The 25,778-nt window shown below is 35.8% G+C and overlaps 2 protein-coding genes across 3 annotated transcripts; one reads left to right on the top strand and one right to left on the bottom strand.

Annotated features, from left to right (window-relative positions):
* Nucleotides 15–2,205, top strand: LOC18783724 (probable aquaporin NIP-type). The gene is made up of 5 exons (XM_007216058.2): nucleotides 15–441; nucleotides 606–827; nucleotides 1,454–1,651; nucleotides 1,765–1,826; nucleotides 1,999–2,205. The coding sequence occupies exons 1-5, from the start codon at nucleotides 295–297 to the stop codon at nucleotides 2,159–2,161; spliced, it is 792 nt and encodes a 263-aa protein (XP_007216120.1). The 5' UTR covers nucleotides 15–294; the 3' UTR covers nucleotides 2,162–2,205.
* LOC18783489 (protease Do-like 7) lies at nucleotides 2,690–21,380 on the bottom strand. Of its 2 annotated transcripts, none has more exons than XM_007217022.2 (24): nucleotides 20,850–21,380; nucleotides 20,079–20,149; nucleotides 18,889–19,023; nucleotides 18,731–18,789; nucleotides 17,479–17,515; nucleotides 15,580–15,705; nucleotides 15,382–15,471; nucleotides 14,841–14,906; nucleotides 14,683–14,739; nucleotides 14,512–14,577; nucleotides 13,878–13,985; nucleotides 12,623–12,703; nucleotides 12,200–12,249; nucleotides 11,321–11,486; nucleotides 9,882–10,394; nucleotides 9,358–9,540; nucleotides 9,175–9,280; nucleotides 7,685–7,855; nucleotides 7,515–7,594; nucleotides 7,186–7,413; nucleotides 5,084–5,299; nucleotides 4,717–4,874; nucleotides 3,952–4,063; nucleotides 2,690–3,220 (listed from the first exon to the last, which is right to left on the bottom strand). In XM_007217022.2, the coding sequence occupies exons 1-24, from the start codon at nucleotides 21,130–21,132 to the stop codon at nucleotides 3,044–3,046; spliced, it is 3,339 nt and encodes a 1,112-aa protein (XP_007217084.1). In that variant the 5' UTR covers nucleotides 21,133–21,380; the 3' UTR covers nucleotides 2,690–3,043. The 2 variants fall into 2 exon arrangements, with proteins under 2 accessions (XP_007217084.1, XP_020414945.1); XM_020559356.1 differs by having other exon boundaries at nucleotides 7,186–7,396; nucleotides 7,468–7,594; nucleotides 20,850–21,272.

Genomic DNA, 25,778 nt, shown 5'->3' with positions numbered 1-25,778 from the left:
TCTAGAGCTGGATCTTCCCGTTATTAGACTTATTTTATTCATTCCTACGTCTTCTACCGGTTTTGATGATTTATTCAAATCCCCTTTTTCTGTGAAGCTAATTATCCGCTTTCAAAGTCTGCAAAATCTCCTTAATTATCTCTTTTAGCGCCTCCGAGTATATCCAAAAACCGACTGACTAATGATAATATACCACTTTACAAAATTTCAACCTAAATAGCAAAAAAAACCTTCCATTCTTTCTTTAACAATTTTCTGAGAGCCAACCAGCATCAGTCCTTGCTTCTGAGAACAATGGCATTGGAGACACAAGAATCTGATGGAATTGAAGAAGAAATTTCAAAGATAGAAAAAGGTCTTGTAAGCACCTCTCATAACCCAGGAACCAATACAAGCGATGATTTTCGTTCATCAGCTGCACCCCCAAGCCTCCCTCAAAAGGTAATAGTCGTGACTCGTGACAGTTAGCTATTAGACGCCGACAGTTCTTTTTCTTTTAATATAAGCGATAGTCTAAACTACAATAGGAGGAGTTTCTCACACATTATCAAGATATCAGAACTATTGTATTGTGTCTAATTTTTCGATCGATTTTTGATCGTCAGTTGATTGCAGAGTTGATTGGTACATACTTTGTGATATTTGCTGGGTGTGGTTCGGTGGCTGTGAACAAAATATATGGGAACGTCACGTTTCCTGGCGTATGTGTAACATGGGGTCTCATTGTCATGGCCATGATATATTCAGTCGGCCATATTTCTGGGGCACACTTCAATCCGGCCGTCACCATCACCTTCGGCGTCCTTCGCCGGTTATCTTTCCGGGAGGTTAATTATTAATTAGTCTGTTTAATTATCTTTTCTTATTTACCCTACCCATTTTTTCGTAATTATATACTTTTAAGCCTCGTGTTTATAGTTAGACAACTTCCTTAATTAGTAGTACTGTATATAAACAAGGTTGTAGCTAGCCAACTTCTTTAACTAATAGTATTGTAAATAAACACGGTTGTAGCTGTTAGATTGAGGAATTCACTCTTATCTACTAGATTTACTAAAATATAAATTAATCACAATCCAATAAATTGTGTTCCCATATATACCGGGGGAATTCATCTTGAAAAAAGATGTACTGTCAATTGTATCAATTAAAATCACATTACTTAAAAAAGAGAAAGACGTTGATTTTTTTTCTTTTATCCGATTACAAGATGTTGAACTTTATTTCTTTTTTTTTAGTCAAACTCAAATGTAGATTTCATTATCAATAATCGCACACATACGATATTGAGAGAAGGGGGATATTGAACCTAGGACTTACAGACTCTTGCAATACTCACACAAAAACGATAAATGTTCTTAATCACTCAAGTTACAAACCCCTTACAAGTGTAATGTCATTTCTCGGGTGCTATTAAGTTTTTACTGATATTCACACTAATGTATTTGTTCAGGTCCCATCATATATAGTAGCTCAACTATTGGGATCAACTATGGCTAGCGGCACAATTGCTGTACTTCTTGATATAACCCCAAAAGCTTACTTTGGAACTGTTCCAGTTGGATCTAACGGCCAGTCCTTGGTCTTTGAAATTATCATCTCCTTCCTCTTGATGTTTGTCATCTCTGGAGCTTCCACAGATAGTAGAGCGGTAAATATATACGGGCTTTGGATTTACATTTTTAATTCCAATTCTCTGATATAAACGAAAAAAAAAAAAAAGTTAAATTTTTTCCATTTTTTTCTTCCTTTTCTTTTTGACAGATTGGTGATCTAGCTGGGGTTGCCGTTGGAATGACAATACTATTAAATGTCTTCATTGCTGGGTAATTCTTCCTTTCTTGTTCATGATCTCTCTCATCTTCCTTTCTTGCTATGAAACATATTATTATAGGTACAAAATTAATGAAGTTATACATCATATTTTTTAAGAAGCTAATATGGGAGTCGATAATTAAGTTTGATATTTAAAAGCACAAAATATGATAAAAATTGCAGGCCAGTTTCAGGGGCTTCGATGAACCCGGCGAGGAGCTTAGGGCCAGCGATTGTGAAGCATGTGTACAAAGGGTTATGGGTGTATATAGTGGGACCAATAACTGGATGCCTTGCAGGAGGAATTGCATATAATTTCATCAGGTCCAAACCACTCGCCAGTTGACTCTAGGACTAGGACTGTTTCTGCATGCACCAAACTAATTGTAATTTGCACCCTCATTATTTCAAATTACTTCAACTTCTAGTTTATTAGGTTTGATTGCAGAAAGATCATGTGTCTTCAAATTTAATTAGTTGAATTATATATAGTTTGCAGGCAAGCTATTGTTATTTCATAAATTAACCAAAATCAAGTCATTATGTGATTTATTTTCTTTGTTAGTGTTAAGCTAATGCAGATCACATGGGATAACCTACAAGAACGATATTCTAAACTACTTTAACATACAGAGAGAATGTTTGAACTCTGATATTCTAAACTATTTTAATATACGGGGACAAGGTTTGAACTCTGGTTTAAAAGAACACATAGGGTTTAAAAGAACACATACTGCCTTGGCCAACTAGCCCCACTCTTTGCAGTTCCCTCTAGATTCTTTATAAACATGCATGACGCAAATGCCCTTTCAATTTGTTTTGGTACCTTAGAATTAGATTAAACAAGAATATCGGTTATGTGCTAATAGAAGCCTTTAGCAACCAAATAGGACCATGCTGAGTGAAAAAAAAGTAATTTATACAATAAAATAAACGGTATTAGACGCCCTAAAACAATGCCTTATCAAATGCTGAGTGACATCAAATTTCCATTTTTTCCTTTATTTTCTTCATTTAAACAAATTCACATCACATCTATAGGTATCGTTCCAGTCTATAACCAACCCCTAAAAACAATGATTGAATAGATAATGCAGATAGCTGTCTGCCTGAATACCATGTATGATGCCCCTGAGCCAAGATGCTGAAACCCTGACTTGTAGGGGCTTCTGAAACTTTTTAAGCATTTCTACCTCCTGCTTCCAACGCTAACTGTAACATGCATTATTTATATGCCGGTATAATCTAGCGCCTTAATTGTCTTTCGGCACCACATAGCAGAATCAGGATCAAATCTCAGCTCCCAAGTGGGCCAGTAGTGCAAGTCCTGCTTCAATGTTAGAACTCTAGGCTTCCCGTTTAGGTGAACTGTCCTCACACGAACAAACTGTCCATGTTCTAATTCCTGATGCAATTTTCAAAGCAACATTACAAAATATTATAAGCAACTCATGGATCCAATATATATCTTAAAATACTACACCCACTCGTAATTCTGTGACAAAAGATATATATACAGAAACTACGGCTTTCGTTGGATGTAACGAAAACCCGTACACAGATCACTAATCTGGAGGCATGGGTGCAGCCAGGATTCAAAAGTGCGGGGGGCTCGACTTCCAGACTAAGTTTTCTCTTTTGAATGAAAGTTTTCTGCCAAAAGTTGCTAAAAACTTAAAGAACCCAAGAATAATTAAAACTTACTTGGAAGAAAGAAGTAGCGGCAGCAATTTTGGAGCAAAAGTTTAGAAGGAAAACGAGAATAAAATATTTTATTTTTGGGCTGAAGGTAAGGGCTGGAGAGCTAATGGGGCCAAATTTATATACCTCTAAGTTCTTTATTATTTTAGGGATTGGCCGGGCTACGGCCCAGCCCAGCCAGCCAACAAATGCTTCCTCTACAATCACATGAAGAAGAAAAATACAAACAGACTGACTAAGGCACATGAACAAGAAAAACAATGGACAAGAAACATATTTCAACATAAAACTGAAACATGAAGTTCTTTATTTCTCTTCACGATCATTTTATTTTTATTTTTTTACCAGTTCAGTAAATTATCAGTTTACCACTCCATACTCGTAACGGGGAATATAAGCTAGAAAACACATATATAAATATAAAGTGAAGTGTACCTTTGTTACATTCACAAAAGCATCTAAATCAGGAGTCTGTTTTCCATTGACTTCAACTATCCACTGAAGAGCATATAGACCATACCTATGCACTGGACTACCATGACACCACCTGGTAAATTTGACAATCCATCAGCATATTGAGAAAATTGAACAATAGAACATAACATAGTCAGTTACAAAATATCACCAAATTTCTTTTTAGAAAAGCCTAAGTAATTAAGTGAAAATCCTGGACTTCCGCAAAGTTCGGGCAGACAGTTTGGGGAGTAAAACATCCAGGATTTGGGCCTAGAATAATCCTCTGTACATAGAACACCATTATACCAGAGTCTAAATAACAGATGCCTGACCAGCTTTAGACTAGTAGCCCGGATACCCAAATTAGCCTGATTCTTCAGAACATTTCTGCACCTAAAAACCAGGCCGTAAAAAATCAGCTAATAGCAAATCCATGAAGGATCGACATGGGCACGTCCTCTGGGTACAACACAGTTCCAACACTGACATACAGTCAAATGTCTAAAAAGTTAAAACATGTAGTGGGGGACACGGAAATAGACTTTTTTTCTTCTTATAATTCTTTATGCATGTTTTATTATTCTTATTATATCTCCTTTCTGACCTTGAAACTCTAAAATTGAATTCTGGTTAAAGTATTGAAGTTTATACATTTAACTTCATTGTTAAATTTTACTTTTTATCACTTCCATTGTAACACCCTTAATTTAATTTGCTAATAAGAACTTCAAGAAAAATTCCTACCTTGCCACATATACGCCATGACCTTCTTCTGGAAGAAACCCAAGAGCACGCACTGCCGGATGTGGATCCTGAACAATACACCCACACCAATTTACTACACGAGTAGTACCACTCCCATCCCTAACATCAGTTCCCACGAGAAGATCAATTTCACGTCCCTGGAAAACCATGGAGATCAGACTCTAAAGGATGTAAAGCTTTTTTTCCCTTGTAATTTAAAAGAGAAGCAAATTAAAGATCAATGCATAATAATAACAAGAACGTAAAGGCATCCCTAAACACAAATGTTCTTTCAAGCCTTCCCCTAACCCAAAGATCATTTTGAAATGACTGGAAAAGGAGTCTAAAAATACTAAATTCATTTTACCTGCCGAAAAATGGTCATGTCAAGCTTGCCATCTTTGTTTTCATTTTTGTCTAATGCTTGGCAGACATTTTCCACATCACGGAAGCATGTAACTGGCTCCTTATTGATCGCCAAAACCATGTCTCCCTGCTCTAACAGATTTTCAGCTTTAGATCCAGCTAAACATCCTTTGACACGTAAAACTTGTCTTCTAATTGGATCTTTCTTGACAAGGGCCTACAACGACAGCGATAATGGCAGTCTAAATATGATTTTCCAATAGTTGATATATAAATTCAAGTAATGAACAGAAAAGAATAGCAAATTGCACAATCGCAATCATGGATCAGAAATAAGGCTCCTCAGTTCAACAGTAAAAACAAAAGATCAGAGGATATCAACATACCAAATCAAACTGTTTATAATAAACTGGCCCCCATCCAGGGAGTAGGAGAAAATTATATTCATCCCTTGCAATCTAACAAGATTTCTCAAGTAAATTTGATTTCAAAAAAATATGCCAGAGAGGACACAGCCCACATACAGAAGAATATCTCCTAAAAGAGGACCAAGGACCTTCAAAAGAGAAGAGTTTCCTAAGGAGATACGGCTTGATCTCTATCATGGAACATCCAAGAGAGTTTAAAGACTGATGACAAGGATCCCCCCAACTATCACAAGACAGGACTATGATCACAAGTCGGTCAAACATTCAGCTGCCTCCTAGGATAATACCAATTTATAAATATGGCTCCCCTTCTAATGAATTAGGTACTATCAAAACTTCTCCAAGGAGATCATACATGCCAAGAAATCCACACTAAGAGTAGGTAATACTAGTACCCCAAATTTCCTTTCACAAAAAAGAAAACAACTTTGACGATTCCCCAATAATCACTAATAATAAGTTTTCACATCAAACAAGCCTCTACTAAGTTCTACCCTTAATGCCAACAGATCCATGAAGGTAGTCCCTCTTATCCAGCAGCAGCTATATACAACGTGTGGCCCTAGAAAACACAGTGTAGTTGCAGAATCCACGATCAAAGGTCATTGTTAAAAAGGGAGGTCACTAAAAATGTTCAAAATTTGGTGAGGTATAGAGTCTAAACTCTCTGATGTTTCAATCAATAAGAGGACACATGGGAGTAAGCACTGAGTGTGGGTTTCATGTACAGCTCCAACTCTCCATACCTCAGTTGGAAGAGAAAAGGCCTAATAACTAGGGATGGCCGCTCCTATCCAGCCAGGCTCATTCTTGCAGAAGTAGGTATGAAAATGGTGATGTGTTCTTAATTTAAGGAATCAATCACGAAAACTTACCAATGTAACATTAAGGGACATCATCAAGATAAGGTTTTATTTAGTGGCAATGTGATTTCCAACATTTTCTGATTATATGATACTCCCAAGAAGGGTTAAACTTGTTTCTACGTACTGAACTCTATGTGATATGGAACATTTGATGGAATGAGATTCAATACTCGTGAGTTAAGCAAGATAAGGGTATGCAAGGGTAAGAAGGCTAATGATGCAGGACGCATAGGACCTAAATTTATTAGTTTCCTAATATATTTGTTAGTTTCCTAGATTCTCTAGTTTTCCAAATTCTAGTAGGATTTCTACTTTTCCAGATTTCCAGATTTCCAGATTTCTAGTTTTAAGTTTCCTATTTTATTTGGGTTAGGATTTCTGTTTAAGCAATGGATTTTTATCCTATTATGTCTAGGTTTTAGTTTGCTATAAATACCCCCATGTAGTTCTTTAAAATTCAGATTTGGATATTGAGTAAAACTTCTCTTAAAACTATGTGATTTCTGTTCTTCCTTCTCGGCTCCCTGATTTTGGTCCTTTCTTTCGTCCCTTTGATCTCTTATATTCTTCTATGTTCTATTGTTTGAGTGCTTAATCTAACACCTACGGGCTGTACCACATCAGCCAAAGTCACAAAGCACTCACAAAGCAACAAGTACTCACAAAGCAGGTATGGAGCAAATAATAAAAGCAACATAAAATTCATTCCAAAAGCGTCATAGTGATTTCATAGGCCAACATAAAAGAATAACAGGTATGAATCACAGATGTAGATAGAAGAAATATTTAGTATCAGGAAGAAGACGTACTTGGACCCAATCATCACTCAGACCAAAACTTCGGGCTTTTGAAAGCAATGTAGGATATAGTTCGACCTCTAAAATTCTTACTAGAGGCATTGGCCTTTTGACACGATTTATGAGAAGAGGAGGGCCTTGAGCACCAGAAATGATTTTTTCTAGGACTTGGCTGATTGCATAAATTGGGATGCCTCTAACAAATTGATGATCTTCAGAGCTACTGCAACCAAATTTCAGCTGCAAATACGAATCAATAACAAAAATCAAATTAATTGAAGTCAAAGGAAATACCTGGATTTATTTTTACTTTTTCTTTTGCTGAGGGAAACAGTATAAACCTGAGTTGAAAAGCTACCCCAGATGGCTTGGACCCTTCCATGCTCATCAGTTAGCACACCAGAAAATGTACTACCAAAATCTGAACACAGCACAACATAAAACAATGAAAAATCAATCAAATCAACACTGAAAATCAAGTTCAAGTTTAAACAATGAGAATTCCAGTTACCAGTATCAAGCTCGATGACTTCCATATTGGTTGCTCTGTACCGTGGACAATCAGCGGAGCCAATATTTAATGCAGCACAAGGGTTGGTCACAGTGGACTTTCTAGATGTTGCTTGTAGGCTTCTACTTAACCCCACAAGATACACAGAATCCCCACGACGTAACGCAGGATCTGCCTCAGACAGTAGTTTAGTATATTAGTTTAAACACATTAATGGAGTAGAACACAACAGAAAAGACACAAAATAGACAAACCGCCACATGCTGGGACACCAGAAATTACTCAAACTATCAAAGTTTCAAAACTTCAAGATATTACAAAAATATAAAGCCAACAAGCCAACGGGATCTGGCCCAGTAGAAAAGGGTCTTGACTTGCAGACCAGTGGTCTCAAGTTCGAACCCCATGGCATCTCAGTACTCTGTGTGTGAGTGTGTGAGTGTGTGAGAAAACAACCCTCCCCCCCTCCCCCCTCCTAGTTTAGACTATCGCTCGTATTCAAAAAAACAGTCAACAATCTGAAACACAACCTTATGCTCCTTTTAAAATGACAGAACAGTAACAAAACACCCTAAAATAAGTACACAAAGCACCATATCTATGGATTAGTGCAAGCACACAGAAGAGTGTTATGAGCTAAGTGCAACCTCTTTTTCCTGGGACTCCATGGTTTTCTATCAAGAAGGTGCGAATACAATTGCTCAAATCCATACTTAGGCAAGAATCAAAAAGAATAGCTTTTTATATGGAGACTGAAACCCTCCACTACCCATTAACGTCCCTTTTAAAGTCAAAATATAGATAGAGATCCAAAGGAACAGAACCATGTAGAAATGTAAACTTCGTTGGTTTACCATTCACAAAAGTTTAACCCATTATTCATCTATTATTTTTAAAGTATAAGTTCTACCACTCCTCACATATGAACCTCTCTTCAGAGCTAGAGAACCCAAAATATGGAATTCAATGTCAATTGGAAGGTCAGAGTTGCAAGCATCCGAACTCAGGGTTTAAAGCTCTAATACCGTTTTAAATTTTGTTGGTTTACCACTGTTCGTAAAAACTTTAACAGTTAGTAGTACATAGGACAATACTTTCTAACAAGACAAAAGTAGAAATGGATAATGAATCAGGAAGTTGACAAACCAGTACATATCCATATTATCTATAGAAGTGAGAATTCTTGCCCAACATTACCTAAACAAGTGTTGTAACAAACGCTTTAATAGAATTAAACTCCAATTTCACTTAAATAATTATACAAGTTTAAAATAATAGAAAAGCATTCAACCAAATCCTTAATCAACGCTTTTCGGTAAATAAATTTAATAATTAACAATAATTTCAATTTAGATACATAATTATGCAAGATGAAAAAAAAATTATAATTATTAGCAATAATATAATTGTAATCTTTAACAACACCACATATGCAATGCATGAAAACTGAAAGTTAAAAATAGAGAAATTAGGTGAAAAGAAAAACCTACCAGGAAGTAGTTCAGCAGCACGAACAACAGAGGTACCAATAGCTCCCAGGGCCAAAGGATCATATGAAATGAGAGCATAATTGTGAACAGGGTGGAGAAAAACCACCTGAAATTTTAAGTAGGCAGCTTAGGCAAAATATCTAACTATCATTATCTACATCTGCTTACATGTTATTGATTTACCTCGCCTGGAATTTCAATTGGAAAAGCAGCAAACGATAGCATCACGTCAGAGGCAGATATTGCAACTGTGTTCTTGTCAACAGCAACCAATCCCATGTTTTGAGAATGATAGATAATTACACCAGTCCCAAAAAAATGTTGTGAATGTACACCATCGAGCATACAAGACGGTGGTACATGAACCTGCAATTATATGAGATCACTTCTTAAGATTGAAAAGATTTCCTTACAACATATCTCTCTGCCATTGTGCTTCTGCCTCTGGAAAAATTGTGACTCTGTGTGTGTGTGTGAGAGAGAGAGAGAGAGCATACTACAAAGACAATGAATAATGCCATTTTCCTTTCGAAAACAAAGAGCTTAACACTCAGGGAAGTGACCTAACCCCACCCCACCCCACCCCCCCCCCCCCCCCCAAAATAAAAAAAACCCAAAAAAAACCAATAAATAAATAAATAGAAGGAAAAAAGGAATAGAAAGGACTTTGCATACTTAAAATGATATAAAATCTCCAATATGGGTACCTCAAGCATAACGAGAGTCGGCTCTATAGCACGTTCAGCTAATGAAGCATTAGCAGTTGCTACATTTGCAGCTTGAAAATCTCCCATAACAGCATTCTCCATGGTATTTGGATCCTCCAGGTCACCTTCATTTGTTTCGGGAAAAGAACAGTCAGCAACACCACTTCCATCAGATGAAAAATTCTCCTTCACTCGCCGCTTCTTTGTTCCAGCATCAAATTCATCCCGAGAATGTGCTTCTTCAGAAGCATGCTCATAACTGGTTTCCATACTAGCGACGCCATCAGTCAATTCCTCGTGGCTATCGCGATGTATGTGTCCCACAGAAATTACCTCACTACTTAGAGGACCTGCTTGGCTTCCTGTACCTCCGAGACCATTGATACCAGATGATAGCAGAATAGCATCAGGTTGAAAGGCAGGCTTGGCAGTCCAAAGGCCCGTACAATCATCACGTGTGTATATCTGTGGAGGGGCATACCATTCATGGCGATCAACCGTGACCAGGACTGACTGCAGCCACCAAAACAGTCAGCAAAACAGAACCAATAGCCAAGGGGAGGGGGAGGGGGAAAGAGAGAGAGAGAGAGAGAGAGAAGAGAAAGAAAGAGATCTTGCTTGTATAAAATTTTTTTTTTTAATAAATAGAAACGTAAAATATATTTAAAACAACCCAGTGGGGCAAAGAAGAGGATGAGAAATCCTCACACCACAGCCAACACGAACAGAGCAAACAAAAGAAACAAAAACACGAAACCCACGCAAAAACAAAGAAACGAAACAAGTTCCCAGAGAATACCCAGAAACCCAACACTAAAGGCAGATCACTTCACAACAGCTACAAGATCCCTCATAATAATAGGATAAGGATGCTTGTATATAATAATGTGAACCAATGTTTTCTATTTCTGTAGAATCCATACATTATCATAATGCATATGATAAAAGATTTATTTGTTGGAAGAGAGGAGGGGTAAGTGGAATTATTTTGGGTAGAATTAATTTTTTTGGCTTCTATTTGGGCATCTTCCCTTCGTGTAATTCTTTTAGATTGGATGTTTCAATTTGAATAAAATTTGTGATTCTTGAGGGTGTTAATTTGGGCATGATAAACTTCTCCATCCGACCTGTATATTCTTTCTTTTCATCAATAAATTCTGTGTTTCTTATTCAAAAATAGAAAATAAAATAATTCAATTAGCTGATTTTGCTAATGACTCTAATGGGGCAGCTCATTGCAAGCCTCTGCTGGGTTTCATCAGAAAAACCTCAGACTAGTGGACTCTATCTTTCAGAAATCAGAACTAGACCCTTAACCTCAGACTAACGACTCTATGTTGCTTTTCCATAATCTTAAAGATGAATTTTGGAAACCAGCTGAAGGAGCAACTATTTTCATACGTTGGTGGAAGATTATCACAGATTAAATCAACATATACCTTCCTTCGATGACGATCCATGTAGCTTATATACTCTAATGGCACTCGAGCACCCCGAGATAGCTTGCATAGAACTGAAATTAGATCCTCAAGTCGTGATATTTCCTCACCAGCAAACTTCTTAATGATAGCATGGCGAGGAACTCCAGCTCTAAAGAGCATATATCTGCAACAATTTAAAATAACAGATCAATTATGTCGAGAGGCCTACTGCAAATCGAAATAAAGAAGGAAAGACCATGGCCTATTCTACTTTCCAAATTCACCCTTCAAAATATCTGAATTAAAACATATGACACGTGATGAATACAGATTACACTGGTAACAACTATGATTTTGAAATTTCAAAGTTGAAGTGAAAAGGTTTTCAGTACATTTATTCAGTGACAAAAGTCTTTACGTTTCTCATATCTTTTTACCTATGGTCAAATAACCATGTTTGAGATCTTTCTATTTAGCATAGAAGGTTTAAGAGACAAAAGTCTTTAATTCTCACCTCGTTGAATCCCTTCTTCAGTCAACTTGCTATATGGAGTTTCACCCTTTCAAATATATAACTTGGATTACTACTTAGCAAAAATTAGAAAATAAAAAAACAAATAAATATTGGGGGGTGGAAGCCTAGTCCTAACATTTGATTAACAAATCCTCTTTGGCTGCTTTAAACACAATTCATGATAGATAAACCCCTGAATACATTTGCTTCTTACAGAAAAAGTTACAGGGAATCATTAATTATCATTATGCGCAACTGATTTTTTTAGGAAAAATGGCAACCGATGATACAGAAAACTGATAACATTATCCCATACGCCATAGTTTCTGAATTCAAGTAATAACAATAAGCTAAACATATAGCACAAGATCAAGAGAACATACCCTGGTTCTGACACATACACAAGGCCACAATGGAAACGAAAATTTCTAGCCTGTATGAAAAAGAAGTGTTTTAGAAGCCAAAATATCATGATATTAAGTGAAAGGTTTAATGCAAGTCAGGCAAATTAAGATGAAAATCCATGGTGAAAGGTATAAAAACACGAGGAAGTAGTATTTTAGTAGGCAGGTCCAACATATTTCAAATAAGGCCTCTTATGCACCCTTTAATCAACTATCTACATAGGATATAGGATAATATAAACATGCAATATATGCAAAAGAAACGCACTTGGCTTGTTAACAGCATGTCAAATACTGAGTACAAACACAAATGCAAACAAACACGACTAAGAGAACAATAACACTGCACCAAATTGTTGGATCACTCAAAAATACTAAACAAAAGCCACAAAATCCACCAACCTGTTGGTAGGAGAGAGGGTGTATCACTGCCCCACTTACTTCTAAGAAGTAATTAGGGGTTATTGAGTGTAAATCCTGCACCTGTAATAAACAAGATGGCAAATTTTCTTTATGGAACAGCAATAAAAACACTGCAACAAAATAAAGGAATACCACCAAACTGCAACCAAGCAGATAATGCACATGAATAAATTATGTGTTAATTGAGAACTCAATAAGTTTAAGTTCAAAGCTAGCCCACTGGAGAAAATGAAAGGTCTTAAGAGTCTGCAGCGTAATATAGGAAATTAGGAATTAGTCTCTCCTTCATCATTATTTGTGATGAAGAAGAGGGGGAGGCAGGAGGGCCACTGTTTTATGAAGCAGCCATTCACATCTAAAGTTAATGAGGCAAAAGTTCAGAGATAAAAACTCAAGATGCAATTTGCCAAGCATCCATCTAAGAAAATTAACTCTATCTAAACTAAATGCTTTCCGACAAAGGCTTACACAAAAAAGTTGACTTCTGACATAAAAAAATTGTCAGAGAAAACACCTCTAACCTAGCCATGTCTAAAGCGCCATCAGAGCATCATTAACGGATGAATTACCTTAATTTCTAGACGACCAATCCACCTGTTTCAGTGATTTCATCTAAATAGACTAAGGATGTTTCGAATTACCTTAATTTCTAGTCGTCTGATCCACCTGTTTCAGTGCTTTCATCTAAATAGACTACGGATGTTTCCAAGTCTAATTGTTGTCGTTTTTGCTTTCCTTTTTTCTTCCCCACATGTTTTTTAATGAGGATTTATAAGTTTTCAACTCCTAGTATTATTTTCATAGTGTCACTGTCACCCATGATTTTTGTTTTTGATGTTGTTCCAAGCAGTCAAATACATGTTACACAAAATTACCAAAATAAGTCAACCAATTAAGAAAATCAAACACACAATAATAAACTTGGCTCCATTTTAAGAAACAAAACTTAACTTAAACCCAAACATCAAGGAGTTCATATCCAAGAAATTGAATATATAAATTTTGAATGGCTATATCTAGAGATGGACAGTAAGTCCTTCGAGGTGGTTAAACACTAATTTTGAGTTAGAGGGACAACTTTTTGCAGTTGGTTTTAGGAGGGAAACCTTGCAGCACCTCCATTAAGAATTACAGAACATTGCACCAAATGGTGGCCACTGCACTAAATTATTTAGACAAACATAAGAGACTTTTCTGTAGCATAACACCAATACCAAACAAGAAAAACTCTCACCACCAAATCTACAGTTAATGGTTTGCCACCCCTTTCAATTTGCATTTCAATCTTTTGATTAACACTGTCATCAAGTAAGGTCTCCAGTTTCAGGAATTGGGTAATTACCTGCACAAAGAATTCAATATGTAAGATTCACTCGTGTAAGTACTGTCCTGCAGGAAAAGACTTTCAGGTTTATTTCCCCCACAATCATATAGAGCCTAAAAGTAATTACTTTGGAATGATCATAAACAAAGACAAATGAAAAATTTAAATCCTAGCTTATGTCGTCTAAAATAAACATATGGACCCCAAAAAATGTTCATTACATATTTATGGAATCTGAAAAAACATTTTGCAAAAGGAGCAACCATTCAAAACAAGTAATACTATGGTGTTATGTAGTGAATATCAAGTTAATGGAATCTCATAACTCATCAATGAGACTTTTTTTTATAGATTTGTAGCCCCATATGGATGGTTGGCAAGTGGGAAAAGTAAATTTTATAATGTGATTCTGACATTTGCAAATGAAGTGGTGGTCAGAAGCATAAAGAATAAAACCAGATGTAGCAATGATTATGCACGTCATCTAAGAACAGCTTATTTCTATAAATGATAAAGTTAATGTGAGATGAAAAGCATAACTTACTTCCCCATTCATGCAAACAAGAACATCCCCTGGCTCCAAACACTTGTAAGCTGGACCACCAGGTACCTGAAACAAGTCCAGCATCATATGCATTCTAGAAGTGAGCATTGTATCACCATGGGAAAAAAAGGACAAATTTGATACAATTTCAAAGTCTACAGGAATACTCACCACATTCTCAACAACAAGCATCCCAGTTTCACCCAGGGGAGATGCATGACGAACTAACTAAATAAATCAAAACAACAAGTTATTTGAGGCACCCTACTTTTCATGGCAATTATGAAGTATGGGAAAAGCAGATGGAAAAAAAAAAAAAAAAAAAAAACCTGCTCTGTTTCACTCTGAAGGCCAAGTCTGCGCGTCTCATCAAATCCTTTATGGACAAAAGTCACCTATATTATAAATTACATAAGCTGCGTCAAAATAATAATTCCTCAAATAATGTAAATAAAAAAAAATAAAAAAAACAAAGATAAACCACAGTAGAAAAATTCTGAACAACATGAAATTCTTTGTTTCTTATCAAAAACTCAAATTAATCAGGTCCTATAATTAAGAATTCCCTGTATCTTTATGTATTTATTTATCCTACCTACCCTCCATAAAATAAATAAAAAATTAAATAAATTGTTTTCAATACTCCATTTCAGTGTAGGCAGTTTTTGTATGCCTGCATACAAATAATAAGTTGTAAATAACACCATTTCTGTTACCTAAAAAAGGTGACCTACAAGGTAAAAATCACTCTAGGAGGAATTTGGTTAACTCCCCACCAAAATAGCAGTACTCTTGTGTCTATGAAACTCTTAAAAATTGGGAAACAATTTAATTGAAGTGATTCCCTTTCAGGATAATTCCAACACAAACCTGAAGCGTACCACGAGGTATAGAGACTGCCTCCCATTTATTGACAAAGGAATCTCTGCCTTTCTGGAGAAACTTCAATGCCCTCACAACCTGCAGTTTGAATAACTCCATGTTACAAATTATAATTGTTACAAACTAAATTATTTAATCCCTATGCAGAACCAATAAAGATTCAGGAGATATATATAATGCACTTACTCGTTCTAAGGGTAAAAAAAATGCTGAAGCGCTTGATGACTTGCTACCAGCATTCAAGGCCACTGCCCTGCCTAACCAATCAACCACAGGAGATCCACTGGAACCACCTTTTGTGCCAGAAGCAGCCTATAACAAATACAATTAACAAATAAATATAAATGTGAATTTTTAGCTGAAGCTTCTAGCAGCGAAAGATACATTGCCAATTGTCTACCAACAATGCTAAGTCATTCCCAGACAAAAAGAAAAATGCAAAGTCGTTCAATATGAATCAGTCATGATCCAGTCCTTATTGTCACAAAGGACCAAAAATGTATATTTACCCACATCTCAAAGCTTCATCTGTAAAAATCCCCTGCCAGTGCAACGTAATATTCACATCTAAACTCTGCCAGATTCTAACATTACATTTATGCCCTTGATGGACTCTATTTAGATTTATCAGTAGCATAAATTAAAGCATAAAGACAATTACCTTACGTACAAACTTCATGTGTAAGTTTTACAAGGAATCACTATGTCCCCCGAGCATCATTTAAAGGACCAAAGAAATTTCTCCCAACTCACATGAGTTGGAAATACACTAGTTTGTTGTAAAATAAAAAAGGAAAGAAAAAGTTCCATTCCAGAGAACTGAGACAGAAATGTCAGACAAGGCTTGAATGTTTCAAGAAAAAACCGTTAATGCATTAACGTACCCCGGTAAGAACTCATTCTCCTCCCATAACAATAAAGAAATTAGCATGACACTAAATTCTTTGCAATCAAGACTTTCAGCAGATAACATTAACGTTACATCACCCTTAGATAGGGCTTTGGCTTATTTTTCTGAAGAAGTGCTGTCTAGTACTATAAACATTTTCTTGGGGCAAACATGGCCAACATGCAGCAAGGAGGACGAAGGGCATTTATAAAGGCAAAAATGCTCACCTCAGATTATGTTCCGTCTTCCTTTTTATTTTATAACAGCATCTACTACCTAGTTTAAAAGGGTTTTTTACACTTTTGCCTCACTTAAGTTCCTGAACAATAATTTGTTCCAATTTAAGCCCTAACTTAATTTTTTGAATATCAAATCAAACTTTCGTACAAATGGTTAACAAATCTCAGGCACAATTTTGGTACTTACGTATTGTTCATTAAATGTGCCTTCAATAATAATAAAGGAAGACACAAAATTGCCCCCGAGAGATATTAACCGTTCTAATGAAATTTTGATTCATTAGACACAAAATTAATAGAGGGACTAAATGGGGACAAATTATTCTTCATGTACTGAATTGATAAATGGGTACAGCTTCAGGTATCAAAGTGGGAAAAAAGAAAAGCCCTTAAAAAAATATTGCATGTATACAATTAAAAACCCTCAGCCAGTCAGAAATTGCCATATATTAAGACTAATATATGTTGAAGCAACAAACTTCTGTTTTCTACTCATCAATCTTCTTCTCTTGTTGATTAAATTATCCTTCTAATTACCTTTTTGTAAATGGAATCTCCTTCCCTTTGTTGTACCTTATATCTTCATCCTCACCCAACAACCAATAAAGCAGTACAATACGGCCCAAGTATAGCCCAAAATATCTACCCTACAAAAGAAACAGGAACGCTCATATAAGTGACGCATTTAAGCGTCTATAAGCGCCAACCACTTTCAGTGGTTAGAAAGAATACAAACACTTAGGTATATCGATCATTCAAATCCGTCCAAAAGCTGGATGTTTAGAGCACTGAGAGGCGCTCAGAATATATTGTTCACAGGAGCATTTTTTACAAAAAGAAATACTCTAAAGCAGACTCAAATGGAAATGTCACAAAACTTTAAACCCAAAAACTACTCCAGCGTAGGAGGAATACACGAAATTATAAGGTAGCATAAATAAAAAATATGCCACTTACTTGCATGTAGAATGTATTGAAGTCATTGTAACCATCCCTGCGCAAGAACACAATCATGATTAACCAGAAAAAGCAGTAAACCTGTATTAAGGAGTCTGAAGAACAAACGCTCAGATGGTTCAGGTTACTTCCTATCATAGGTTACTAGCATAATATAACAGCCTCGGTTATGTTGTCTTAATTTGGGCAAACCTTTGGAAAGAAATTTATTAAAAGGTCTCATTATACTTTGCTCCCTGTAGTTTGGGTTGGTTTCAATTTTCACAATCATATCCCTGCATTTAATTAGAGGTTGCAGATTAGGTGAAATCAAGATTTCCACTAAGAAGTAAGGAAGTAGCACTGTAAAGTTTATTTTAAGCACTTTTCCATTTAAGAGTACTCAGAGAGCTGGGGGTACCAGCAAAGGCTTTTATTGTTTCCATCAACTGCTGCATTTGAACAAATTCACTGGAAAATCAAGTGAGGAGAAAACAGATTGTCCGTAGTTGGTCTTATATATGTTAAGCATGACGATCAAAACAGAGGATGATTTACTTTTGCATTGTCCTGTCACTGAGGAAATCCAAACTATGATGTAAGCATCTAAGGCATACTAGAAACACCAAATTCTATGGTTCAACAATCTGCTTAAAAATTTAGGTATGCAAGAATGTTAAAGTTCTTGAAGAGCTCTTCCTTTGGGCTTTTGTTTTTTTTATTTTTTTTATTTTATAACAAAGAACACCAAGAGAGCATCAGTGGGGTTGGAGCCTCTTACATGAATGACAAAGACAGCTTTTCTAATATTCCTTTCACATGGGTGTCAGTTTGTTAATTTTGTTAACTCTGGTTTTTCCTAGACCATCAGATGCTAAAGCATCAAGCTTTCTTTTTACTACACATATCAGCCTAGTATGCATCCCATGCACTCTTACATGAATGACAAAGACACCTTTTTGAATATTCCTTTCACATGAGTGTTGGTTTGTTAATTTTGTTAACCCTGGTTTTTCCTAGACCATCAAATGCTAAAGCATCAAGCTTTCTTTTCACTATACACATCTGTCTGTCTAGTATACATCTCATGCACTAGTTGTCCTCAAAATAGTTTTGCTTATCCAAAACAAACAAGTACCATTACATGTAACATTCTTATTTTGAACATAACTATACTATAAATATAGGATAATGTATGTCATTTCATTGGTTTTCAAGAATAAAAGAAAAGGAACAAAGTAATATAGCAAATGTTAATCAAGCCGATACGTACTTTTTGTAATGAGGAGCATCCCTATCCAAACGAGCAAGAGTACCAGCTAAAATAGAAACCTAAAAAATGAAGTGAGTCAACTAAAGAACAAGTCGCTTAAATGTAAGACAAACAATTAAGAGGCATTAAGTGAAAGCACAAAATTCACGAATGAATACCTTTTCACCACTATCGTTACCGACAACCCTGATTTCTAGACCAACACAAGCAACCTCAGGGGCCAGAGGAATCTCTTCATAATGAAGAAACTGTATTGCACCAGGATCATAACAAAAGAAGCCAAAATCATGTACCTGAAATAATATATACATATATTAGTGCTACCAATATACACAAGATGTCAGTAACACACATTGAATGTAAAGACATCGTATTTGTGCCTGTTACAAAGGGCCAACATGTTTGATTAAAGCTAGATGTGAGTCAATATTGTCAAAGTTCTTGTTATGAAAAGGAGAGAGAATATTTGATTGTCAAGCTAAAACTTCCAAATGCCTATAACATGCAATTTGAAGAAAAGAATGGCTCGTGCAGTAAACTAGTGTTTTGCTTTTGCTGTGCTATTGCTTGCAGACTACTTGTTGATTAATGGAAAATATTGTAGATTCCTGACTAATGAAAATGTCATGTGCACATTGACGGATCCATTAAGGGTCCAGTGAAGGCACTTGCCTTTACTCAATCATGTTCAAGGTGCCAAGTTTTCATGAATTTTTTTGCTATATGGGGGCAAGCTGTTTAATAAAACGCCTAAAAGAAGACTAAGGCAGGGCAAGGAGGGCAACATGCTCCACTCCTTTACTTATGTTATTGTTCTCTGGACTCACTATTTCATATCTCATTCTTCTCTTTGCTTCTTGCAATAGAGGAATTAGGCAGAAGGTGTAAAGTTTGTTGTATCTAGTTTGTGCATGGATATGTTTATATGATGTGTCTTTTTACATTTAAGAATAGATTGATCTTCATTCTTAGTGACTTGGTTTCTTGCCCCAGGGAAAGAAAATTCTTGGATCCGCCACTGCATGTGCATATTGTGGTCATACTTGTATGAGGAACAATATAAACAGATAATCTTATTTTTGCTTTACCAAAATCACAATGATGTCTTACGATTTGAAGAACTGAATTGGAAATTTGACAAATCTTAAATCAATTAAAGAAATAAACTGATCAATCTGCAATACCAATCTTTCATTTTCTACGGTAAGTAAGAGAATGGCAGAGGAGTGAGGAACCAAATCACACCAGGTGGATATGAGATTATTTAATGGTGTAAAACAAGAAAAAATTTCCAAACCATCGTGCAATGGTAGATCATAAATCAAACATAAAAGAAGAATTCACTCACCGGATCCCTATATATAGGGTATACTGGAACTTCTTCACGGTTCACAAACATGGCTTCTGCAACTACAGGTCCTACAGTACCAAAGAAACAGAATTAGAAGGATAGCAAAGCAGTTGAAGATCCTTATATCAGGTTCAGTTGAAAAGACAGGAAAAGAAAAGGAACTAAATGTTGTTCTGTCCAGACAATTATTACACAATTGAAAGTTGAAGTTTTGACATTTTTTCTTACATTTTTTTTATCTGATTTTAAAAATAAATAAATAAATTACAGAGACTCCAGATTAGTTTGTTGAATTAAAAACCCAAGTTCTGCACCAGTATCGATTGTGGAAATCATTTCCATCGATATTTTCAAATTTAATATTAGAAAACGAAATACAACTATCAAACTCCCATTTTCTCAGTAAACATAATAACCATGGACAAGCAACAATCCAATTTCTCACAAGGTAAATATTGACCGTACAGTAGCAATACTTTCCGTAACTAAAAATTCTTCAAATCCAAGAAAGACAAGATTTACTCTTTTACTCCTGTCCCAAAGAGAAAATCCCTTTATTTTCACTTCGCACATTTTTCAGCTATCAAATAGGCAGAAAATTAACAGACTAGACAATCATTACCAAGCACTTGAACTTGAAGAAACTTAAAGAAGGAAACTTTCTGAACTCCAATTAACTTAAACATTCAAAATCATTAGTTTCTGTTTCTTTCTCTCACACTTCCTCAGGAACCAAACGAAAAAGAAATCTGAGAACCACAAAAATACCAGGCTTGACAACATGGCGATTGGTGAGGATGATCCCGCGGCGCTTATCGACGACAAAGCCAGTGGCATAGCTAGCACCAGCGGCCTCAGTGTCGAAGGCACGACACGCGGTTGTCCTCAAAACGACGACGGCTGGGACGACCTTGCTGAGCGCCTTTCTCCAGTCGTCGGCTGTGGCCGTGTTCTCTTTGAAAGGAGGATCGATCTCCATGGAGAGGTCGTCCTTGATGCTCGATTCAAGCCCTATGGCCTCCGAACCCAGCCTCTCCAGAGGATCGCCCATTCGAACTCGCTCGCTGACTCAGTGAGTTGAATGAATGGCAATGAAGTGAAGAGAGGGTTTACTTTCTTTCTCTGTCCTTTTGCCTGAGAAGCTCCTTTGAATATAAGTCCGTGGGTGAGTGAACTCTGACCGTGTGTGAGTGTGAGTGTGAGTGTGAGTGCGAGGAAAAAAGAAAAATAGCAACGGACCCGAGTCCAAATGTCCCCGATGACCCGAGTCCAAATTTCCCCGATGACCCGAGTTCAACTGTCAATCAAATTTTACCATTGACCAAACAAAGAAATTTACCTTAGAAGGATTTTTTTATGTTGTGAATAATGTTATGTCATTCACAAACACTAGCCTCTCTGCACGCGCTTCTGCGCCTGTGAGAGGCTTTTTTTTAAAAAATTTAAATTTATTTTAGAATTAAAAAAGATAATGGATAGTTGTGTTCCATAAAAATAGGATCTATTCTGAATTTTCTTTTAATTTTAATTTTTTTAATATGAAAAATTGTGAATTTACCATATTATCCTCTTTTAATTAATAATTTTAATTCTAAATGTTTGCATTAACCAAGGGCATTTTCTGGTATTTTGAATGTTTCACCATTCTCTGTCTTTTGCTTTATATATATAGATTTATTCAGAGCCAATATATAATGGGGTAAAAGTTGTTTCTCTATTTACTTCAAGAACAGATAATCAAGAGATATTATTGGGGTTAAGATGGGCATCGAGAAAAGTCAAACTATTCAACTCAGCATGGTAAATAATAATTTTTTAATACTTTTTATCACAAATAGTCTTGAGTGATACAAAAAAATTTTAAAGATGCAATCTGATAGTTTCGCAAACATTAAGGACATTTTGTGATAAAAAGCCAAATTATTATCTTTCGTCTTTAAGGGTTTTTTATGATATTAATGGTCCTTAAAATTACCCTCTATAAATCAAAATAGTCCATGCCGTTAACTTATGTTACATTTTCTGTTAAAATATTGTCGTTGCATATATATGGCCACACATCCAATCATATAGAGCCATGTGGCTTTAAATAAAAGATATAACATATTTAGAAAAGAAAATTAAAGTTATTAGAAAAAAAATTTGAAAACCCTGATTTACTCTCTTCTCCATGAAAACAAATCCCTCCAAAATATACAATCTTTTTGAACAAGAAGTTATGTTGAATTCATGGGGTGTAGGGCTTTTACCATGGATTTGGTCCCCCATTGAAGGGAAGGTTTGCTGCAAGAAGGGTGTGTGAGTGTGTAGGGGTTGGGGAGGAGAGCCTCGACTGGACTGGAGTCATTCCTTTCTCTTTCTTTTTTCCATTTTATTTTCCTTTTTATGGTTTTTAACTTTTTAATTAAAGGGATAAGAAAACTTTATTATTATCAGCTCCCATATTGTTGTGTTTTATTTGATTTGGGAACCAGAAAGTCTCCAAATACCAAAAGTTCTGCACCATATTGATTATTTTTCTCACCAGAACTAGAGAGACTAAGAGAGAGAGAGAGAGAGAGAGAGAGAGAGATAAAGGGGCAAGGGAGATGATGGCTGCCCCAAGTGGGTTGGTGGGGGAGGGGGTCGGGTACAGAGCAAGAAAGAGGAAGAGTGAGAGAGAGCAGAGGGGGAATGTGCCATATCAGCATTTTAACTTAAAATATAACAAAAGTTAACAGTATTGACCATTTTGATGTGTAGAGTAGGGCTGGTAATGGGTCGTGTCGTGTCGGGTTCGTGTCGTGTCGGGATAATAAACGTGTCAAGAATGCTCAACCCGAACCCAACCCATTTAATAAACGTGTCGTGTCAGGTTCGGGTCGTCTTTTATCGTGCGGGTTTCGAGTCGTGTAACGGGTTCATAAAGAATAACATGCATGTTACAAAACTCACAACCGAAAAAATTTTAATTAAAAAAAACAGAGAGAGTAGAGAAAATATAAGGAAAAGAAAGAAAAAAAAAGATAGAGAGAGGAGAGAAGAGAGAAGCTAAAGAAAGAAAAAAATAGAGAGAGAGAGAGAGAGAGAGAGAGAGAGAGAGGAGAGAAGATTGAAGGAAAGTAAGAAAGAAAAAAGAGAGATGAGAGAAAACTGAAGAGAAGGAAAAAAAAAAGAGAGAAGAGGAAAGGAAAAGAGAGGAAAAAAAAAAAGAGAGAAGAGGAAAGGAAAAGAGAGGAAAAAAAAAGAGAGAAGAGGAAAGGAAAAGAGAGGAAAAAAAAAGAGAGAAGAGAAGAAAGAAGGAAAAAAAAAACTGAAGAGAGGAAAAAAAAAGAGAGGAGAAGAAAAAAAGAGAGAAGAGGAAAGGAAAAGAGAGGAAAAAAAAAGAGAGAAGAGAAGAAAGAAGGAAAAAAAAACTGAAGAGAGGAAAAAAAAAAAAGAGGAGAAGAGACGGGTTGACGGGTTGTACACGGGTTGACACGACCCGTGACACGACCCATTTAATAAACGGGTTAGATAGGTATTATAGCGGGTTAGCGGGTTGACCCGAAACCCACCCGTTTATTAAACGGGTCAGAACGGGTTGACTCGAAATTGACCCGTTTTTTTATCGTGCGGGTTGAACCCGCTAATTTCTCGTGCGGGTTTCGAGTCGTGTATCGGGTCGTATCCGAAATTGCCACCCCTAGTGTAGAGTAGGGTAACTTTAAGGACCATTAGAGTCACAGAAAAACCTTAAGGACGAAAAGTAATAATTTCGCAAATCTCATAAACCATTTGTGATAAAAAGCTTTTTTTTTTTTTTATGTAAACCCAAAAAGTAGGTCTAAATTGATCCAACATAAACCCGTGGATTTTTCCCAATGAATGCTTGACCTTTTGGATTTGTATCTGATTTTTTATTCTTTAGGGGATCATGCCATGGCCATAAAGCCAAGATAGTCACCGCGACCTATTCATCTTCTTGTCATGCCAAATAGCCACCACGAGCTATTCATACTCATGCATGCAGGTGGCCATTTATTTTTAGTTATAATCTTTCCTCATAAATGAAAAAAAGAGGAAAAAGAAAACATAAAACAGTTTAAAAAAAAACCTTTTTCTTCTTATTGAACAAAACGAAGAAAGAATAAGAGAGGAATGGGAGGAGGGGAAGAAGATGAATGGGGAACGTGTAAAATAGGGAAGAAAGATATTTGCCTGAATGAATTTCATTGAGTCTGAGAGTGTAACCTTATACAAGAGATTTCCTATAATGATGCTAAGCTATTCTAGGAATCTAAATTACAATAGGAAAAGAAATATTCTACAACATATAATTACATATTTGTTTCCTAATCCATCCTGTGAACATTAGGAAATCATTGACCTTCTTAACAGAACGTGTATCTCTAATTTCTTTTTTGGGTTAGAATAATTAAAAGAATTATTTGAGTAAGACAAGGAGTATAAGTGAGGGTTAATTATGTGTCATTGGATTACTACAAGGGCTTTTAGTAAAGAAGAACTCGCAGCTCCTCATTTTTAAGTCCTTAGGTGAGCGAAACTGATAAAATATGAATGTATCCGTTTTATATTATTTTTCTGGTTAATTTAATGCTATAATATATGTTTCTTTAATTTCATATTCTTCATTAGTTAATATATGCAACCAAATTCAGTGTGTAATGGTAATAGGAAGGCCCACTATGTCGTTAAGTGAGTTTTTTTTTTTTTAGTGGTCCTACTTACTAGTACAGTGGGAAGTATTTTCTTTATGATAATAGAGATTTTATAAATTAAAAGCAGATATCTAATGGATATGTGAGAAAATTAACATCTTATAAACCCAACTTTTAATCAAATCTCGCTTTCTGTCAATTTAATTAATTATGTGACTAGCAATATCTTAATCAAATTTTAACAATAAATTTAAGAGATATGGTTGATTATGTTGAGCATGGATTGGATCTATTTATACATATAGATGTTGGTGGGAAGAAGACTTGAAAGCTCTGAGGTTGTGAGTTTTCAAGCCTATCTGGGAAGGAGATATAATAGCTATTTTCTTACAAGTCTATTTTCCAATGACATGATTTTGAAGGGGATTATTAGTCGTGGGACTGTTTAACAAAATTTGGGTCTTTTTAATTAACAAAGTTATTTTTAACCAACCTAAAAGAAAAATTAAAATTAATATTACTTTGTTGGATGTAATTTCAATTACATGGTATTTTTCTAATGTTATGCCCTTGAGAGATGTTGTTGAATATTATCATTGTCTATCAAGGATGAGTTGGCAAAATCTCTCCATAAAGATTGAACCTTGATTGTAATTGCTTTTCTGACCCTCCAAACTCTTGCTTTAGAATTTCCCAAGCCTCTTTAGAAATTTTTGCTCCCATGATTCTTAGAAATGTAGATCTGCTTACTCCTTGATGAATGCATTTCAGGGTCATTGCATCTTTCTTTCTATTTTTCATGTACTCCTTTTGTTTTGCATTTGTCCATGTAGCAAGAGCTGTCGCAAACTCTGGTGCATCAAAGCCATCTTCCACTAACTCTCATAATTCTTGAGAGGGAAATACAGTCTTAATTTGAATGCTCCAGTGGTCATAATAATCACCATCAAATTGTTTGGGCCTAATTTGGCACACCCAATCCAAATATCAAAAAGCCCATATCAATTTCGGACAGCCACCGGCACTCTCCTTATGATTGGGCTAAAAAAAAAAAACT

This window comes from Prunus persica, chromosome G3 (genome assembly GCF_000346465.2).
Source record: "Prunus persica cultivar Lovell chromosome G3, Prunus_persica_NCBIv2, whole genome shotgun sequence".
Classification (NCBI taxonomy): domain Eukaryota; kingdom Viridiplantae; phylum Streptophyta; class Magnoliopsida; order Rosales; family Rosaceae; genus Prunus; species Prunus persica.
The sequence above is the reverse complement of the archived record's forward strand: the minus strand, read 5'-3'. Positions and strand labels throughout refer to the sequence as shown.